Source organism: Netta rufina, assembly GCF_964035555.1.
Source record: "Netta rufina genome assembly, chromosome: 2".
Taxonomy (NCBI): domain Eukaryota; kingdom Metazoa; phylum Chordata; class Aves; order Anseriformes; family Anatidae; genus Netta; species Netta rufina.
This window is the reverse complement of record NC_140124.1, coordinates 6,051,091-6,071,241: the sequence shown is the minus strand read 5'-3', so window position 1 is coordinate 6,071,241 and position 20,151 is coordinate 6,051,091. Positions and strand designations below refer to the sequence as shown.

At 40.6% G+C, this 20,151-nt stretch overlaps 1 protein-coding gene across 2 annotated transcripts in view; it reads right to left on the bottom strand.

Moving 5' to 3' along the window:
* Positions 1 to 20,151, bottom strand: part of LOC311206666 (sodium channel protein type 5 subunit alpha-like) — a 206,850-nt gene that overhangs the window by 112,225 nt on the left and 74,474 nt on the right. For both annotated transcript variants that reach the window (XM_084282198.1, XM_084282199.1), the window contains 3 exons: positions 16,771 to 16,834; positions 4,559 to 4,700; positions 2,778 to 2,975 (listed from right to left, as the gene is read on the bottom strand). In XM_084282198.1, coding sequence (XP_084138324.1) covers positions 2,778 to 2,975; positions 4,559 to 4,700; positions 16,771 to 16,834 — 404 coding nt within the window. The remainder of the gene's footprint in view (positions 1 to 2,777; positions 2,976 to 4,558; positions 4,701 to 16,770; positions 16,835 to 20,151) is intronic.

Below are 20,151 nucleotides of genomic sequence, written 5' to 3'. Positions count from 1 at the left end.
ACAGGCAATCAGCTCTCCGCAGCAAAATACTCCCTTCCTCCCACAGGCATCAGTCCAAGGAAAGTGAAGGCACTTAACAGTCGTGTAAAGAATCAATCATGTATTTCAAGGAGTAGCGGCAGCTCTATCAAGCTGAGAGCACAACAAAACTTAATTCCTATGGGAAATATCTTTCATGAGCAGGCTGCTTATAGCAGAAAGAAGGAGGGCTCAGACACCAGTCTAAGCTGTTTTTCTTTTTTTTTTTTTTTCCTTTCTTCTTTTTTTTTTTTTTTGAGTCAATTAATTTAATTGCTATGCTGAAGTGCTTTCCCTTCATAACGATTCAGCAAGTCTTTTGGTGTTAAGTTCAGGTTTAGGAATGTGTTAGACCAATTGCGTAAATTGACTGATGGTCCCCAAGCAGGTCTATCAATTATATTTGTGTTCTCTTTGTACTGCACAATGTCAAAGCTGGTCTAAGGAGTTTTAGTTTTCCTTTCTCATTGCCATCATATTCCAGTGATCTAGAAAATATATAAAATGTAGGTTATGTTGTTAGGCTTGCTGTACTCTTACTGGAAATAAGCTAATTTTCAGTTTCCTAGCATTTTCTTACCTATTGCTTGGGTTGCAATGTTTCTGCTCTACAAACCTTCATTAGTTTTTGAAAAAGGATTTGGATAAAACTGTTTCTCAGGGATTGGAGGATATGACCACAACCTGACTACCTACTCTTTCTGGTTGGTTTCCTGTGGCTGAGCTGGAGAGTGTCCTGTCCCCTCAGCACTGCAAATCACAGTTAACTCCCAAGGCAGGGAAGGAGACTGGGACCAGGCACGTCTGGCAAGGGTGTGTGGTGGTTGAAGAACACGAGTAAAGCTTAGCTCACATGCACCATAAAAAGGGGGTTATGCACCAGATGGGATGTAAGGCAAGAACTTAGTGGTATGGTGAGAATGTCAAAACCAAGAACTCAAAGACTTGAAGAGTGAGATTAAAACTAAGTAGCTCTGTCCGGGGCAAAGGACATCTGAAAACTACATGGTATAGCAAACCACTCAGATCACTTTCCTGAGAATCTTCCTCAGGATGTCTAATTTGAGATTTTGGGGATTGATATGCAGAAGGACTAAACTTCACATGAAGTCATGGACAAATTCATCTTGCAGTTACGAAGTGGTGGGTCCTGGGCATTTAGGCAACCTAAGCTAGTGAACACGTTGCATCCCAACCTCTGTATTCCTAAACTCCATCTCCATAAAAATGGGATAATTCTCCAGGAGTACTGAAAATACAAATGAGTAGTTTTGAAGCATACAGAGTGTGAGCAGTGACAGGAAGTACTGAAAAATCTCCGAGGACATTAGTCATTTTGTTTTTGAAGCGGGCTTTGAATGCTCGAATCTGGAAGACTGAGCCTGCCTAAGGCTACAGAGCAAATGAGGAGAAAGTGAAGAGTTGCTCTTGAGTCCTGCACTGTCCACCCTTTGTACTGAACAGGGCACAGGAAAAATGAGATGCGGTTGGCTACAGAAAAGACCATGTTATAAAGCGTACAGACAAAGGAGAACAATTTAAGTTTGCACAAGCAACCTTCATTTTGACACATATTGACTTTCGGGACTTACTGTTCCTTTTTTGTATGCATACATGCATATGGGTTTAACTGAAATCAAAGTCTTCAAAAGGAAATTCCTAAATATCTTTAATTATAGCTGGGGTTACCAAAGTTGACTGTTATTAGGAAGAGCTCAGCTGGAGTCAAAACACATGAAAATTTGTATAAAATAGGTACAAGTTGGAGTTCAGCTTGCTCCCTATGGTTATGGCAGAAAGTTACTCTGTTCACATATGGAATAAATTGCATTTACCTATTACTTAAACCATTGAAGTAGATCTTTAAAAGGACATAAACAATGCATAAGCCTCTGCTAGTACTTTGTCAAGAATGAATTGCATTTTCTATTTTCTTTCCAAGGATTTAAATGGGCTTTGGATTAGGCCCTGAAGCCATATGTATCCTCACGAAAATTATGTATATTAGTTTATATTGTGTATCAAGGATTTATTTCTCTGAACTACAGTGCTGTGTGTTATTTCATACTAATTTTCTTATTGTCTTCCTGCTCACAGCACTGAAAACGTTTTCTTCAGCTGTTTAATAAATGCTTTCTACCCCATACAAATCACAGTCAAATTAATCAGTGCTATTAAGGCCACATTGGCTATTAAGGCTTTCACACCTAGGCCTCCATGTTTTGCTCAAACTACAACATAACATTAAACACATATCCTTTATACAATATGCAAAGCTTCACCTCAAGATCTGCCTGTTCACTTGTTTAGGTACAAAGTCATGTGTGCTTGGATATTCATGGCAGTACGGATGAGACAGTGTAGAAATGAACGTGAGCTAAAGAAGGAGTGGTTCAGCTGGGGCTATGGCTGAACGACCAAAATGGATGTTCTGTGTTTGAATGCAGATGTAGTAATATCATCATGAAAATGTCTTATATGTCAACTAATATAAATTCCTCTGCTGGCATATGCTGGTATAGTTAAACCAATACAGCTCTGGATGTGTCAACCCTAAATGGCCCTAGTCCTAGCAGAAAGAGCCATCATTTTTCTTTTAGAAAGGACTGTAATAACTCTACCCAGGACAATAAACATTAAGCTGCTTTCAAGCAGAACCTTATTTCCGTTATCATATAAATATGAAATAAAGAGAATGTGAATCTCAAGGGACCATCTTAAAGTAACCCAAGGCTAATCACATCATGCAGTTTACTCACCTCCTGCTCTTTCTTTAACATCTCCATGGCTTCCCGAAACTTTCTTTCCTTCTCTTCTGTTTCAGCAATAGTGGCTTGGTTCTGCTCTTCATATGCCATGGCCACCACAGCCAGAATCAAGTTGACCAGATAAAATGAGCCCAGAAAGATGACCAGCATGAAAAAGAGCATGTAGATCTTCCCAGCAGATCTGAGAGTCTGTAAATACAAAAGTAAATTCACTAGCAAAAAGGTTGCTGCTTTTTTTTTTTTTTTTTTTTTAAACAGAATCCCTTTCATGACAAATGCTGATGTCATTCATGGAAAAAACGTTCTCCACAATAAACTTTTTTAGCTTAGTCAAAAACTGCGTGCCTTGCACTACAATTCATTTTTAAAATAAGAATGTTTTCCTCTTTTACCAAATACTTCTGCTTGTTTTCTTTGACTACAGATAACCTTACAATCAGCTGCAGTGAGAGGTTTCTTCACATAGCTCAATCTATTTTTGTGCAGTACATAGAGACTTCCCATGCAGGATTCATTGTTTCCCTTTAGCTGTCTTCAGTATAGGTCCCATTACAGTCCATGGGGAGAAAAAGGTACTTTTAGGGTGTAATTCATCCAAGGATTATTTAGACATCTGCCTCAGAATAAGAAAAACTAAACCCTAGGTGCTGTTGACTGTACTGCCTGATTCTTTACAGGCATAACTAGAGTTTAGGTTGAACTTACGTTATAGGTAAGGATTCAGTCAAGGATTTGACTCTAGTGATAGAAAACACAGTGTGCTATTATAGGGTCAAATAATGAGAGGAGTGACGTTCACCCTTATTTGCCCCAACAGTTTCAGCCTTCCAGCACTGTACATGTAGCTCTGTGCCAAATAACTGAATGCAGTTGTTCAAATAATTTTTGATTGCCTTGTATTACATTTTCCTGACATGAAATTGTATAATTGTCTACACGTGAAGCTGAAATCCCTCGTACCTTCAAAGATGTTTACCTCAGTACCTTCAGAGAAGCATCTTTCTGCACTAACTCTCTTGAATTCCTTGGTTATGCTCTAGTTTTGGCAATTTTGAGATGCAGAACTAAATGTTCAATGGTTTCATGGACAGAGCGTGTAATTTAGTACCAAACTATCATATGCGGTTCTTCAGAGTGTGCATACTTTTGGGAAAATGTACACTAAAATGAGCATTTACTAGCAGACCATTTTGCATGCATGACCACTCCATTTGTAGTTAACTCCATTTGTAGTTCTGTCTCTTAGGTCTTGGTGATGAGAAGTTTACAGTACGGAGAGCTGGGAGGTGCCAGGTAGTCTTGCTGTCCAGTGAATTTGTGTTCATTGACATGCTTTGCAAAAACAGATACATCAAATACATAGGAGGTTTTCTGTTTGTTGGTTGGTTGGTTGGTGGTGTTTTTTTGTAATTTTTTTGTTGTTGTTTTGAGATGGGCTCAAAAGATTAGTTTATGTTACATCAGTCACTAAACAATCATTAAGCAGCCTGGATGACCCTCATTAAGTGGCAAACTTTATTCAGATTCATGTAAATTCACAGAATCCTTCCATTAATACCAATTTTACTCCCTCCCCCAAATACCCAGTCTTATGCTTCTGGTGTGATCAATACCTCTAATAAAATAAAATTGTAACAACTGATGGTCCTTGTTCAGAACACACAAAGAGCAATGTAACTAATACCTAGGAATTCCTTCTTGTCTTTAATTATCGGATATTTAATAAGATGATGTGTTTATTTCCTATTTCAAGTAAGAAAACACTCTTATACCTGTTGATAGAGACGTTCCCAATAATCTTGAGTCATAAGACGGAACAAAGAGAGAAAGGCCCAGCCAAAAGTATCAAAGCTTGTGTAACCATGGTCCGGATTTTCCCCAGCCTTCAAACATATGTATCCCTCAGGGCATGTCCTGCAAAACATGAGACAATACATGAAATATGTCATGGATGGCCTCAGTGTGGAAAAAGAGATTTCAAAAGGACCATATTGAATGCTCTTGGTTAAAAGCACGGATGCTCCAAGGTAAATTGAGCATTGAGTGAAAACATAGACATACATGCTAACTTCATAATACCAAAGATCTTTGCGATCTTGTTTTTCCTTTGAAAGGATAAGCTGGGAAATGGTAATCATTTACTATTACAGTTCTGGGTAATACTCTAATGGTGAACCTGCTCTCATTAAACTTTGAGACTCTTTACAAGTAATTTTCTAGACCCATATGCCAGAAGAGAAAAAGAATGCTCTCTGCTTTAGAGACAACAGTGGTACTAAGTACCAAATCATATCATCAAATGAAATAACACCAGGTGGCAGAGGTCCCAGGTCAGTAAGCCTCCTACTTTCCCAGCAATGGTGCAATGAACAATTAGCCAAAAGACCCTATACACCTGCACACTACAAGCTACTTTCCAAGCATAAGAAATGACCTATCAGAAATTGAAGACATTGAGCAAAGTGCAAAGATTTTGCTGCTGGATGTATCAGGGAAAGAGAATACAAGATCAAGGAAATTTCCAGTGTCCTAAGGCCCTACAGTATTTGGGAATTTGTTAGGTGAGAACAATCTAAGTATCTGGAGAAGCAGATCTCAGCAGAAATTTGCAGGAATGTATATAACTTTTACTTTTGTTTGTTTTTTCGACATCAGCTATTTCAGCCACTATTTTTCACCAAAGCAGAATATTGCTGCACATCAAAATGCAAAGCAGTAAAATAAATAATGAAAAATAATTTTTAAACGAAAAAAAAAAAAAAAAAGAACAAAGTGGACTCCTGAGAAAACAGACTGTGCATCAGCATGAAAAACAAGGATTTTACCTATATATGTATATATATAGTACTGCTGTTGAGATGAGACTACATTACTATAGGTTTTGAAGGTATACAAATCTAGGGTGTCAGCCACCGACATTACATATTTAACAATATTTTAAGAAGCTTAATTTAATATCGTTAGTCGAGCACAAATTTTTAAATAAGTCTGCTTTGAACACTGAAAAAAGGAGTGCTGAAGCATTGCAAAATGTTTGCATAACCATATTTGCAGTGGTCTTCAGAAAAAGCAATAAAAATGAAAAAGAATAGTTGATGTTTAGTGAATTAAATGTAATACAGAAGTGAATATTATAAGTGATTCCACCTTATTAGGTAGAGACAAGATAGTTTATATCAGTTGAGAATTTAGACGATGTATTGCGTTTATGTGGCAAGCCACCCCTGTAGCAGGGTGGCTGCAGGGGTGGCTCTGTGAGAAGAATCCAGCAGCTGCCCCATGTTAGATAAGGGCCAATTTCAGGTGGCTCCAAAGGGACCCACCACTGGCCAGAGCCAAGCCAATAAGTGATGTTGTTTGTGCCTCTGGGAGAGCAGACTTAAGGAAGGGGGAAAACAACTACTTCACAACAGCAGCTGGGAGAGTGAGGAGTAAGACCCAGCCATGCAGCCACCAGGGAGAGTGCAGCAGGAGGGCAGGAGGTGCTCCAGACATGCAGCACAAGTTCTCCTGCAGCCTGTGGAGAGGCCCCTGGTGGATCAGGCTGTCCCCCTGCACCCATGGGTCCCACATGGAGCAGATCTCCACGCTGCAACCTGTGGAGGAGCCCCGGATGCAGCAGGTGGATGTGGCCTGGAGGAGGCTGCGGCCCATGGAGAGCCCCCGCAGGAGCATGGGGTCTGGGGGGAGCTGCAGCCCGTGGAAAGGAGCCCATGCAGGAGCAGGGAGTCTGGGGGAAGCTGCCGCCCATAGGGGACCCTTGCTGGAGCAGTTTGCTCCTGGGGGATGGACCCTGGGGGACGGAGCCGTGTGGGAGCCGTTCTTGAGGAGCTGCTGCCTGTGGGCAGCCCCCGCAGGTTCAATTTGGGCAGGATGGCACAGAGGGACCATGAGGGAGCAGCAGAGGCAAAGCCTCAGGGACTGACCGCAGCCCCCCAGCAGTCCCTGTTCCTCTGTGCTGCTTGAGGGGAAGGTGTAGAAGAGAGTGGATGGGGACAAGGTGTTTTTAGTTTGCTTTTTCTGTTCTCACGTCTCTAGCCTGTTAGTAATAGGTAATAAATTTGATTAATCTCCCTACACTGAATCTGTTTTGCCCATGATGATAATTGTGGAATGATCTTCCTGTCCTTATCTCAACCCTTGCGCCCTTTGCATCATACTTTCTCCCCCTTTCTCTTTGAGGAAGAGGAGTGAGAGAGCTGTTATGGTGGAGTTCAGCTGCCCAGCAAGGTAAAACCACCACAGACAGTAATAGCTATGTCTGACAAAGAAAGAATAAAGGAGACGTGTATATTTTTTTCCCCTGCCTAGAAATGCATCCTTCTAGAGCTTTCTTACTTTTAATTTCCTATTGTTTCCTGATCAGAGACACATTTGAATAAAAAGTAAAGTAACATTACTGAGTTACAAAAGAAGAAAATGCTGATTTTTTTTTTCTTTTTTTTTTTTCCTTGAAATATGCATAGGCATACTGAATATCTCTTGTATAACCATGTCCTTTATTGAGGCAACATTTTCACTGTATCTCCTCTGTCCTAGAGGCAGCATCTGCTGTCACTCTCTGCCATAGAGACATCAGATTTCTGCCTCAGATCTGCTATTGCAGACAACCTACAGTGCCCGTGACATGCTGCTGATACCATTCAAGAGAAATGGACCCTCTGGGTTCTTTAGAAGGAAACCCTTTCTGTGCACTTATGTTAGGACATCATGCCCAGGAAGGACATAATACCCAGGCAGGACATGAAAATTCTTGTTAAGGCTCTTTCCTTTTGCCATGAAAATGACTGCATTAAGAATGTATTGGGGTGGAAACTGAGCTATTATTTACAGAGACAGACAAACTTTCTTACACCTTCATGAAAGACAGATCCCAAGAAGCTCTACTGAGCTGGTGTAACTGCTCATATTTTAACATTATTATGAATAGCTAAAACATCTGAGCACAGCTGTGAGAAACTCAATAGTGATAGCTTTACTGGTGGACTTAAACCTAGGTTGGAAATAAATTTTCACCTAGAATAAGCTGGCCACATCTTAGACAAAACAGAAATGCTGCCATTCATTTCACGAGAGACTTTCATCTTAATTTCTTTGGAGTTTCCTCAGCCATAATTTCAAATATGAGAGAGCTGTGCCTTAAAGAAAGGCAATATTGGGAGTATTCAACTTGGATGTATTTTCATGCATCACCACAAGATCAGAGGTTTCAAAGTCACTCTTAGGTTCACTGCCAGTGTTTCTGACTGGGGAAACTCCATTTTGAAGCAAAAAGGTAAAGCAGTTTGCTGCAATTGCTTGGAAAGCCCTAGGAAATGGAGATGCAACTCCTCTGACTTTGAAAGTGAACAATGGTTCCTCAGACTAATATTTTCTGTTTATAATACAGTTGCTATTTTTTCATGATTTGTTCTGCCTTTGTGTGTCTCTAAAACCTTTTCCACTTAGCAATAGATTGCTGCAGTGAAAAGATCTGTCTGGCTCCATAGTGAGTGTACACGGTACTCTAATATTATGTGCAGGTGTATGAGCATTCAAATGAGGTGTCTAGAGCACAAAAAAACATGAACTCTGGCTCAAAGAATGCTATTAACATTAGCTCACATCCCTCTTAATGGAGACTAGATGCTTGAGACAAAAATCTCTTATTTTTTAGCTTCTTATACTTCCTCACCCTCTTTTGTAGCCTACAGAGGCGATAACCCACGGGTTGTGGGTATGTTGAGCTTCTTCCCAGAAAAATACTCTACAGAAATTTAGGAGGAAGGCTCTCACATGAGAATATTATTCTGCAACTGACACCATTTCCTCTAAGGATTTTTTCAAGGAGTGTCAAGATTTTGCTGAAGTGTCTTAGATGTATAATAAAGTCTTCCCCCTCAGATTTTTTTTTTTTTTTTTTCCCCAAAATCTTTCGCTTCTGTTACTTTGGGGAAGCATTACAGAGGATTGCACTCTCCTCTGATGCACAGGGATGGGCAACAACAACAAACGACATAAATATAACATCCTGCACAGGAGCCTCACAGGATGCTGTTCAATTAATCACAATAAAATTAGTGTCATTGATTGGGAAAAGTTAAAAGCATCAGTCTACCTACCTATCCATCAGGCTGTAATCACCACTGTAAGCTGGCACTGGTACAGGAAATTAAAGAACATAAGAAACGGCTTTGTTTTAAATAACACAGATTGGGAATGCCAGAGAGTTGGAGCTGAGGGGCATAATTACAAAATGCTCTGGCTCAAGAGTTTAATCTCAGCAAGCCAAGGAACCTGCTGATCCAGACTGCAGTGGCCAATAAGGCTGTGCAATAAAAGAAGATTTGTAAAACAGACGTGCTAGGTTGTAACATTCAAATCCCGTACACACAGGGAGTGTTATCCATGTGCTACCAGAAGTTAGCAACAAACCGCTGCTCAAGTCAGGTATGACAGCTGTAAAGTCAGGTCTATGCCTTTATCTGGTGTAGGCTGGAAAAGCTCACTACAGCCTGCCACTCCAAATTGCTTATAAAAGAAGCAACAATGGGAGATAAAGTGCATCCCACTGACACACACCAAAAATAATTAAATAAAGCCTTAAAAACAAACAACAAACATATCATGGTAAGGGCTCCTAGGTATCCCTGGTTTTGTCACATTTTAAGCCTAAGAATGCAGAAAACAAGCGGAAATGTTTACAGTTGATGCTTTTGATATGTTGCTAATTCCAGAGGATTGCCTGCTGAGCATGATGGGGTTTCAAAGCCTCACAGTAAGAGCTGGAAGGAGAAATGGTGCCTGTGGCCTCCCAGGCTTGGTGATGCACATGGCAAAGAATTCCTCAACCTGCCTTTTCATGTTGAAGTCCTCAGGCCACAAAGCAAAGGCCTGGATCTCCTTTAGATCACACACACAAGTGCTTTTTCTCTGCACTTCTCATGTTTTCTCACTTCTCCTGGCTTTGAGGGAAGAGACCAGCAGCCAAACAAGGAGTGCCTACCAAGCAATGATTACAGGGGAACAAATAAAGATCCTTAACCTAACATTTGCTCCAGCCTGAGAAGATAAAACTAACCATCTGAAACAGGGCAATATGTTTTCTTGTATTTACAAAATGAACATTGTACGGGTGATTGGGCATGTAGGAGAAGGAGACTGAAAGTCAGCAGCATCCTAGCCAAGGTGAGGGGTTGCTAACAGTGAAAGCTTGGTCTGCCTGAAAGTCACAGGCTGCTCTCCTTCTCTTGCTCTCTTTTTTTTTTTTTTTTTTTTTTTTTTTTGTGATATTAAAGACTAACCATGGTTAGAGAGTCTGACTTATAATTCCCCATTACTCACCATCTAAGAGCCAACATCTCACTCACAGAGGCACGCTTCATAGGTCTGACTGAAAGCAAGGGGTACCAACAGTCTAAAAGGAAGTGCAAGCAGATCCAACCAAACACCACAGGAAAAAAAAAATTATGAAAGGAGATCAGAATAAAGAGCAACACTGACCAAGTGCTGAAACTGGAGAAGCAAAGGGAAGGAGGCACAAGTGAGCAGGCTTGCTCGCCGGCTCAGAGCACCCACTGGCCTCTCTGTATGCCACTGACTTGCACCCACAGACTGTTTCACCCTCTCCACTGGCTACTTGTTCAGACAGATGGAAAACCACTGGTTTCAGGCTATGTCAGACCCTTCATGCAGGCACGCAAGCAAGAGGAAGAACTCCCTGTGCTCCAGGATGACTTTTTTATACTTCATGTTCCAACAAGGAAGGCAAACTATCATTCTCAATCAATCTAGTGGCCAGGCACTGGGTCTTCTGCCTGACCCATCAATCAAAATGCAAAGCAATTTATCATCATAAACACAATGACAGATTACTGTTTAATGAAGACAGTAGCCCACAGTCAGTCTGCTTCTCTCATGTGGTTGATGAGCTTATTACAACTTTGACTAAGAGATAATATTACCCATCCTTAAGAACTGAGTGGATTTAGATTTAATCCTACTGCTGCTGTTTAACCGCAGACATGACCTTCCAAATACACAACTGATCCCCAGGAGTGAAGACTTCCACTGCTGACCTGAAGGCTGTATAGTACATAAAGTTATCCCCGATGGCCTCTGCAGCATCCTTCAAGTGATATACCTGTCTTGTGGTGTTTCTTATACTCAAGTGAGAGGCTTTCTCACGAGGAGCAAGCCATCCTCATTCTGATGTCACTGTAACCAACAAGGAGTAAATGGAAAAGTCTATGTGATTTACATCAGAATCTAGTTAAATTCATGCAAGGCACGCTGTACAGCCTGAAGGTTTGTAATAAGGTCATTGATATTGCTTACTAAACCGGGGTGTAATTAGGTTATCAGCTTTGGCAGCCTAAACAATAGACTTTATTCTTTACGAAATATTATCACTGCTGAAAGGAGTCGCATTTGGGAACTGTATCCCCTTCCTCACTCCACCAGCTTTTCCAGCCTTTCCCACCTGTCATCCAGCTACACCCCATCAGACTGAACGTGGTGAGCATTATGAGGACACCGGTCCCACAGACACACTCTAAAGCTGGCCAGGAGCCCATTTGCTGTGATGGGTCCATTCACATAACAAGTTAAACACAGGCTGCCAGACTGCACCTGCCTGGCAAAGCTGGTTATCCAGAGATCACCTTGACTAGCTGTTCCTTATGACATTCCCCTTTCTTGTCTCTCCCCAGGAGAACATACATGCAGAGAAGGCACCTGAGCTCTATCTTCACCCCAACCTGTTCAAGTTGGTGCCTCTTAAACACAAACCCTTCAGGAGAAGGGGGCTCTTCTTACTGTATCTGTCCAGTAGCCAACAAAACAATGCCTGAATCTGGGGCCTTCAGATCTTAAGACAGCAAGTAATTATAATAATAGCAATAATAATAACACAGGCTTACTTAAATTCATGCAACTCAGAGCTGCAGCGGACCTAATTGCCAGCGGCAGAATAAAAGAACCAAGTGGGTACATTATTCTCTGCTGCACTTCCTCAATTTTCAGCGCAGCTGGGCTTGTGTTACTGGCCATGTCTACTTGTACTTCGGGGACTGAGAGCTGTGGGAGACCACACTGTTGGAGATACTATTCTGGTGGACATATATATGTGGTTCCAGGCTCTTTGCCTGCCAAGGGCTGAGCAAAAGCTGCAGCACTGGGTTGTGCAAGACAAGATAGAGCTGGTGGAAGCATGGGAAGTATCTGTAGTCGCAGCGCTCCTTGGTATGGTGCATGTTTCTTCTCTACCCTTAAGGGTTGTGATAAGCCCTTGCAAGGGACTTTAAATCACCCCATGGAGGATGCATAAAGGCAAAGGAATGTTATTACAGCTCAGAGATCAAAGTGCTACATCACTGTACATGCTGTATTGAGTATGCTGACAGCATGTTGGCTTGGAGAACCTACCATAGAAGCGTTGCTTTCGGTATTCATGGAAACTGTGAAAACAGGCATCTGATGCAATTTTATGTGTTGGTATTAATTTCCTTAGTAAAATGACATAACACAACAGGAAACAGTTTTACTTTGATGATACTTTAGAAACTGTTAGGACTTGTTAAAAAACTTTGAGGAGCATTACATTGCATGGTCCTTCCTACATCCCGTAGAAGCAATCAGCTCGGTGACAGCTGAATTTACCAAACCATGTAGAATCTTGACCCACTCTGTACATTATTTTAATGTAAGCTGTTAAGAAAAATCAAGGTCATAGCGAGAATAAAGGTAGGTAAAGTTTCTATAGCAACAGTTACTAGGATGCAGTTGCCAAAGGTGCTTTTTTGTTACATCCTGAAGTAGCTTTACTGGCTGCTTTTCCTTCCTGTTCACTAGTCTTTTTGGTAATATCCGTACAGACACGATGCAAATGTACTTTCATTGTCTGTATGATCTCGTAGACTGTTCCTGCCCACAAGCCGAGTATATAGGACAAGTCATGTGAAAGGACAAAGAAATAAAAATAAAAATAAAAACACAGTCTGGCCTTGAGACCCAGAGGGGACACAATTGACTTAAAACATACGCGTTTGTCTGAAAAACCATCTCCCTATAGTAGTTGCAAGTGAAAAAGTGAAAAGAACAAAGATAAGTTTCTCTTTTTCTGCTTGTTTACTTTGTACATTGATAGCATCTTGTCCATTTCTCTTTTCCCTAATGGACAAATTTCTTTGCTGTTTCTATTGCTCTTCCAAACCTTCAGGCAGAGAAGGAAGACAAAACAGCAGTCTAAGACAGAAAAATGTCCCTGTGAAATTACAACAGCATAAAAGTGGAACTGCTTTGGAGCTGAAATGTATCTTCCCTTTTCATGGACTGATAATCCCAAGCCGCGGCAGCCCCCATAAATCTTTGCCCCGTGGGAAACAGGGCTCCATGGTATTGGGCATCTCATTAAAATGAATGGTTAATAATCATTGAGAAGGAACACGCTGTAATTGCATGGATGGCACAAGGCAGGATGGTGCTGCATGACATATAATGCTTCCCACAGCTCATTCACTGGGCGATTTGGTCTGGTGATCACAGCATGACGATGCCTGGTAGAAGTGCTGCTGATGTGCTCAGGCAGGATGCCATGCTGGAGCTGAATGTGGGATCACGACTCCCCAAAACAACCATTTTGCCCCGTGTTGGCCATGTACCATCACCTGGGGGCAGGCACAAAATGTGCCACGTACTGTGGGTTCCTCAGCACTTTGGCCCACCAATGGGTTTAGCCATTGGTGCTATCACTGTACGCATATGTGGCAGATTTGACCTCAGGGGCCACTTTTACAATGTGAGGTAGATGCCTCCAAAAGGCCCACGATGCCTGTGCTGGCAGTGTATGGTGCTGTTTGCTGCCCCATAAGGCAGCTCAGTCACATGTTCTGCAGACCTTACAAACCATAGTCCCCTTGATGCTAAAGCTGGATTTCATGAAGGCTGGAGCAGCTTTCACATTGTGATCCTAGCCAAGATCTTCCAGCTATTTCATCCTTGTACAAGATCTTTACTGGATCTTCCTCAGGGCTTAAAATAAGGTGTTCAAAATTGGATGAGATGCTAGTCTGGGAATTAAATTGAAAGGCAGGTTTATAGAAGAATTTGTAATCCTCTTGAAAATAAAAGTAGTTGAGCTTTCTCCATTTATTTTAACCAAATCAAATATAAGGAGCTGAAATTGCAAGGAGAACCAACCAACTTGGACAAATCCCAGTGTAGCCATATCTAAAAGTACCGAATTAACCCCGAAACGCATCTAAAAACATAAATAATTCTGCAAATACACTACACTTTTTTTTTATTAAAAGAGCCTTACTGCTATAGCACCACTTCCAGTGGCTGACCAATCTGTGACACATCTCAGAGCAGAGGATTTTTCCATTAATGTCGTGCTCTGAATGTGCTTGTTGTGAAACACCAAGCACGCGTCACAAACGTTCACTCTGACCCAAAGAACATCTTTGATCACAATCATTTGATTTTCTTTCTACTCCAAACATTACTTTTTGTTTCCATTGGACTCTTTATTCCTCTTAAATACAAATAAAAGTCTAGCAGCACATCATGGGGAAAAATGCAGTTGGATAAAAAATACAAACACAACACAATTTCAATCTGATTAAGTGAATAAAAATAAAATTTCAGACATCCTGGGTAAAGTTTCTAAGGCATCACATGGGAAACCCCACAGACAGGTTAGTCCTTGTCCAACCAAGAAACATGCCTTCTCCCCAACATTCCTGCTACATCTATGCAAAGTGATTTTTAACATAACTCCTCAAGGTTGCTTGAACGTACCTTAAAACATAAACCAAGATTTTTTCTTCCATCTGCCAGGTATTGTACTGGAGACATGTTTGCTGCATCTGAGTGACATCCATTTATTCAAATCCCTTCTGAACCAGAATCAATATTAGCTAGATCCATTACCTCCTGCTTTATTGGCAGTTTGGGTGCTTGTTCAGAAAACAGTCCCTCCTAGTAATGTAATAAAGCCCCCACCTTAGAGATAATTAGGTTGTCTGTGATATAGCATCCACTGATGATCATTTCCCTGCTGATTTTGGCCTGCTGCTCCAGCTCAGGTTGCAGTCTCCATCACTAAACTCTCTTACATCAGACCATCTGAGTCTCATCACCTAATAATTGCCATAGTAGATTTATTTAGATTTTTTTTTTTATTCTTCTATAATAACAGCAACCAGCCAAACCTCAGAGTGTCATTAACATGCTTTTAAAATGCACTAAAATGGTTTTGTCAATTACCTTGAGATTTAATATCCCAGCCACAGCACAGATATCCCTCACTGTAACAACAAATCCCTCCAGGAGCGCACACATGACACCACCCTTCCCTGCATTTCCTCTGGGTCCTCAGCATACCCCGGAGGCTAATAAATTCAAGCTATTTCAGAGTAAGGGCAGAAACAAACTCCAAAAATGCTATGAACATTCAGACACAGTCTTGCCAACTGTTTTCTCCTATTCTCTCTCTTGCCAGGTTCCCGACTTAGGCCCTTGTCATTAATTTCATTGCTGATAGAGAGGAGGACCACGATATTATGCATCCACTCATTTTTCACTCCCTTCCCTGATTCTGTGGCGCAAACTATCCCAAAATGTCTTGCCTATTCAGATCAGCTCTTTTACTATTGAACCTACTTACTCTTGGCTTTGATTATTGAAGGATTAAGGAAAAGGAGTCCTGCTTGGTTGGGTATGTTGGACTGTGAATGATGGTCTTTGTCCTAACAGGTGGGAATACAAAACTTTGCAGGTCCCTTGAGGCCTTAGGATCATGCCTAATTATCTCCATGTGTTTAAATAACAGTAGTGGATGACAGACAGGAACTCTGTGCAAGGTATAGCAAAGACACAATATTGCTATCGTGCAGAACATTTCTTGCTCAATATTATCGTCTATTGCTTACAAAAGGCTGAAGCACACCAGTGTAGATAGACTGCCAAATCCTGGGATCCCCAGGAAATATCCCAATAGTCTTGGAGTCCAGCCTGAGCTTGGATAAATGCAATGTATTACAATCAACAAAGCATTTAATTAATGAATGCTGACATTGTACCTTCCTTGGAACAAACAAAGAGGAAAGCATGGCCCTGTGCCCAAGGAGTTTACAGTCTAAATTAGACTGGCAATACGGATCAGACACAAGACACGCAGAGGGAAGGCTGACACTTCAGCTTTCCCTTTGCTTTATGCAAATACAGATACAGATAGTGGCAGCAGAAAGTAAAGCATCTCTTTCCAGGACCCCATGGCTTTTCTCACTGTCCTGTACACAAGCAAGATTAGATTATATCTTCCTTCTCTTTTCACAATAAGCTCTTCCTAATTTAACACCCCCTCCTTTTTTTTTTTTTTTTTTAAGTCTTCCACAATTAGTTCTACCAGCTCAGAACATCCTTCTCCTCCAAAAGTACATCCTCTCCTCACTTGACCTAGGTCATCCACCTCCTTGGTTCAACTATTCCCTCATATTTAGATCAAAAGCTAATCCATCCCACCACACTAAGGTCTCTATTCTTCTTTGTCATACAACTTCAAACACCCTACAGTCTCTGCATACTTTTTAATCTCCTCTGCCCACACAAGATCCATCTCTCACCATCCCAGACCAACTCTTCCATTTCCATTAAGATCACAAGAACCTATCAAATAAAATCATACACCCAGACAATGCACTTAGACCCTGAGGACTGGATGCAGAAGGAATCATTAGCTTCTATGGGTGGTAGGGCTATGAACGAAGTCCTTTGTGCAGACCAGTAAACTATTATAACACAGGAATTATTTGTGATTTCCTTGCTGTCTGCATTGTAAGAAAATGAAATATTTGCAGTCTCTAAGCATTACTCTCTCCTATTACTACTGAAACAAGGAATTTGAAATATCTACTTCATAAAGGTGAAAAGTGGAAAAAACTGAAGGAAATGTAACAACAACAAGAACACAAACAGAAGGGAAGCCATTTAAATTACTTACCCAGCATCAGTGCTATTGCCACAAAGTAATACATCTTCTGTACCATTTTTTATGAAGTAGTTAACTGCAACAGAATTAGAGAAACAGCTTTTTAACAAGTACATTCTGGGAGTGATAACATTCACAAATATTATTCACCAACTAACATATTCAACTGGCACAGTAATTGAGAAAGAACGGCATATTTTGCTTTGTTTTGATAATTTTAATTTTTATGAATTGTAAAAACAAAGATATTTTTCAAAGCTCTTTAAACATTTGGTGCTTATAATCCAAACCTGACCAGTGCAATAGGGTGGCAGTAAGGCTGTGAGCAAAGTTTGAAGGAAACATCATCTAGCCATGTGGCTGCTGTAAATACAAACAATGTTAATGGATTCAGTATAGCAATGCCTACTGAAACTAATCCATGAGTTTGCCCATTAGGACTCTGTGTTGATGATATACATATTAACTAAAGTTTGTGATAACAAATCGTGACTCATAGGTTAAAAATGCAACTTTGATACGAGTCAAAATGTAATAACACCAACACAGTGTTATTCCCCCAGCCTGGTGAATTCTGGTCAGGATAGAAAATACACACTATAAATCAAAAGAAATGGAAAAATGTGCACCGTTAAAGATCAGACAAACATGGAAGTATTCATAAAGACAAATATTTATCAATGCAGTCATCTGTAATGCCAATGGAGAGAGACAGACACTTCTCTAGGGAGACTCAGAGGAGCACGCTAAATTTAAGTGCTCTGCATCATTCCCTTGTTGACTATCAATGAGACTTAAGGAAATTAGCATCCCCAGGCTAATAAGAGCCTTTCTGTACACACTCCCTCTCCTATCCCCAGCCAACAAATGGTCTAAAATTCAGAGAAACGTAACAGGAGGCCAACATCTCAAAAGGATAAGCAAAATCAGTTTTCAAGAGAGAGCCTGAAAAAAAGAGATGTTCTAAGGAGAATCTCTATAATCTGAATGGCAGCATAGAAGAAAGGATAAAAGCATTGATCTAGAATCATCATAAATGCAAAACAGAGGCCAGCAGCTGACAGGGAGGGTGGGTACACTGGTGTGTTTTGTTGCAGCAGCGAGGATGGATTCCCTGTTGACACAAGACATGATGGTGGCAGCCTTACACAACATCTGTTTGCGAGCAAAGGGGCCTCTGCAGATGATGCTCTGAAGAGGTTCTTCATTATAGGTTAACCTAACCCCCTGTTGTGAAATGCTTTAAAAATCAAGAGTGACAGCTTATTGAGTCAGGCTATGCAAAGAATGCTCAATGGCTCAAGCCACTGAACAGATGTGCTGTGGCTTTCTCAGTAAGCTGCGAGCAGGGGAAAAGCCCTGCCCTGCTGCATGCCAAGAAGGAATTACTGTCCATGAGCTTTGTGGTTATGAGGGCACGTGATGGTGTTCACAAGTTATCAGCGCATATATCCTGCTCAGACTGTATGCTTTTCGGCTTTGCCGTACATTTGGGCTTTTGACAGAAATATCTTGACTGATAGCAACACCTCAGTGATCAATATGGTTAAGGAGCTGTGAAAAATCACCAGAAAAGCAGGAGGGATGCAGACTTTTATATCTCTTTTCACCCTGCACTTTTGCTGGTGAAACACTTCTACTGTTCTCAGGATAGATGGTATCTTATTTGGGATATATACAGTTAGTGACACAAACCCTCTGTGATATGGAGGAAACAGAGCACTTCCATGAAATAAGAGACAGACAAACAACCACAGAGGTTCTGCACCTTGCTGATAAGTGGTATGGCTACACAGGATACCTTGAACTTTGCAAACATGCACAGCTCCCTAGGAATTGCAACATTTCATACCACAAATGCTAGGACCAGGAGGACCACAGATCTGTCACTGTACATTGACCAATTTCTTCAAGGTATGACTGAAGCCCTGAAGACCAAAGCAACACCTCCTGCTCAGCTGGACCAGAAGATGAGAACAGAGTCAGAGCACGGAAGTGAGGATCAAAGCAAAAGCGTGTGTGCAAACAAGACATTTAAAACCTCAAGAAGACACAAAATTATGTTGTGACTTAAACATTTACATTTCTAAAACAAGCAATACAGTTGGTGCTGAAGAGCGATATGAAATGCATGCTGAGCAATCAGTGTGTAGATGCGGCTAGGATTGGTATCTTCACCACGGGATCTGCAACTGTGCAATGGAGCATCACCACTACTGTGCCAAACTTCCTGAAGAAGAGCTGAATTACTGATTCCCTACTGATAAATGAAGGGGGGATTAGAGTATTATGCCTGAGGGGACAAATTGCTCTATTATCAAACACGCACACAACAATCAATTTGTCATTCAAAGCAAGTTGGTTTGGATTTCGATCAAACATGCCATGCAATCAGAGGTCTTTAAGAAGCAAGCAGTCATCTCTCTTGCTCTTAAGAACAAACCACCTTGGTATCATATTAGCCCATGGCCGCAGCTTTCTATCACTTAACTTTAACGTGAACAAAAAAACAAAAAACTCCTTTTTCATTTGCAGTGGACGTTTATCTCTGAAAGGCAGACTGCTTGAACTGATAAACGCCTTATGAAAACATGACTTTTTCATTGTCTTGGAAGATTCAAACTAATCTTTGTTTTGTTTCGTTAGCTTTATCATGGAAAAGTTTCTGCATGTCAATGGGGAACACAATAGGAAAATAAAACTGACAACCTCCATAGTATAGATACATATATTTTATATATATTTTTTCAGTTTGAAGTAATATCAAGCCAAAACAATAACATTTTCACACTTGCTTGTGTGTAAATAAAGTATATCCAACATGTCATTTTCTCCAAAGGAAAACTGTGTTGTTTTTTTTTTTTTTTTCCCTTCCAGCTATACTAAAATATTGATTTTAGAGTTATAGTCAGTATTATATTTTTTCAGAAGTTTCTTACAGGAATTTCCAGCACTACTTGGTTATATTAAAATAATAAAATAAATTATCAGAATAACACTCGCTTAGTATCTGTTTCTTCTTGGCCGCACATTATTTACTCCATTGGTGCCAGATAAACATCTATTTTTAAATAATACAGAACATTTCCTGTCAGCACTTAGCAGTCAAAAATTCAATAGAAACATGTTTTCCAACAACCAGATGCTATCTTCTCCAAAACATATGCACATTTGTATCAACTCTGAGTCTTATAAAAACATACTAAGACCCCGTAATTCCCATTGCTCCTAACATAGTATTACTACATTGGTTCTGCTGCCAATATATAGGTGCACTATGAACCCCTGTATTGGTGTTGTCTTCCTCGGCTTGCATTTTAGAGGTGCTGAGTTCAACAAATCAAACCTGTAAAAGTGAGTGCTCACAGGCAGCTTATTACCTTCTTACAGAGT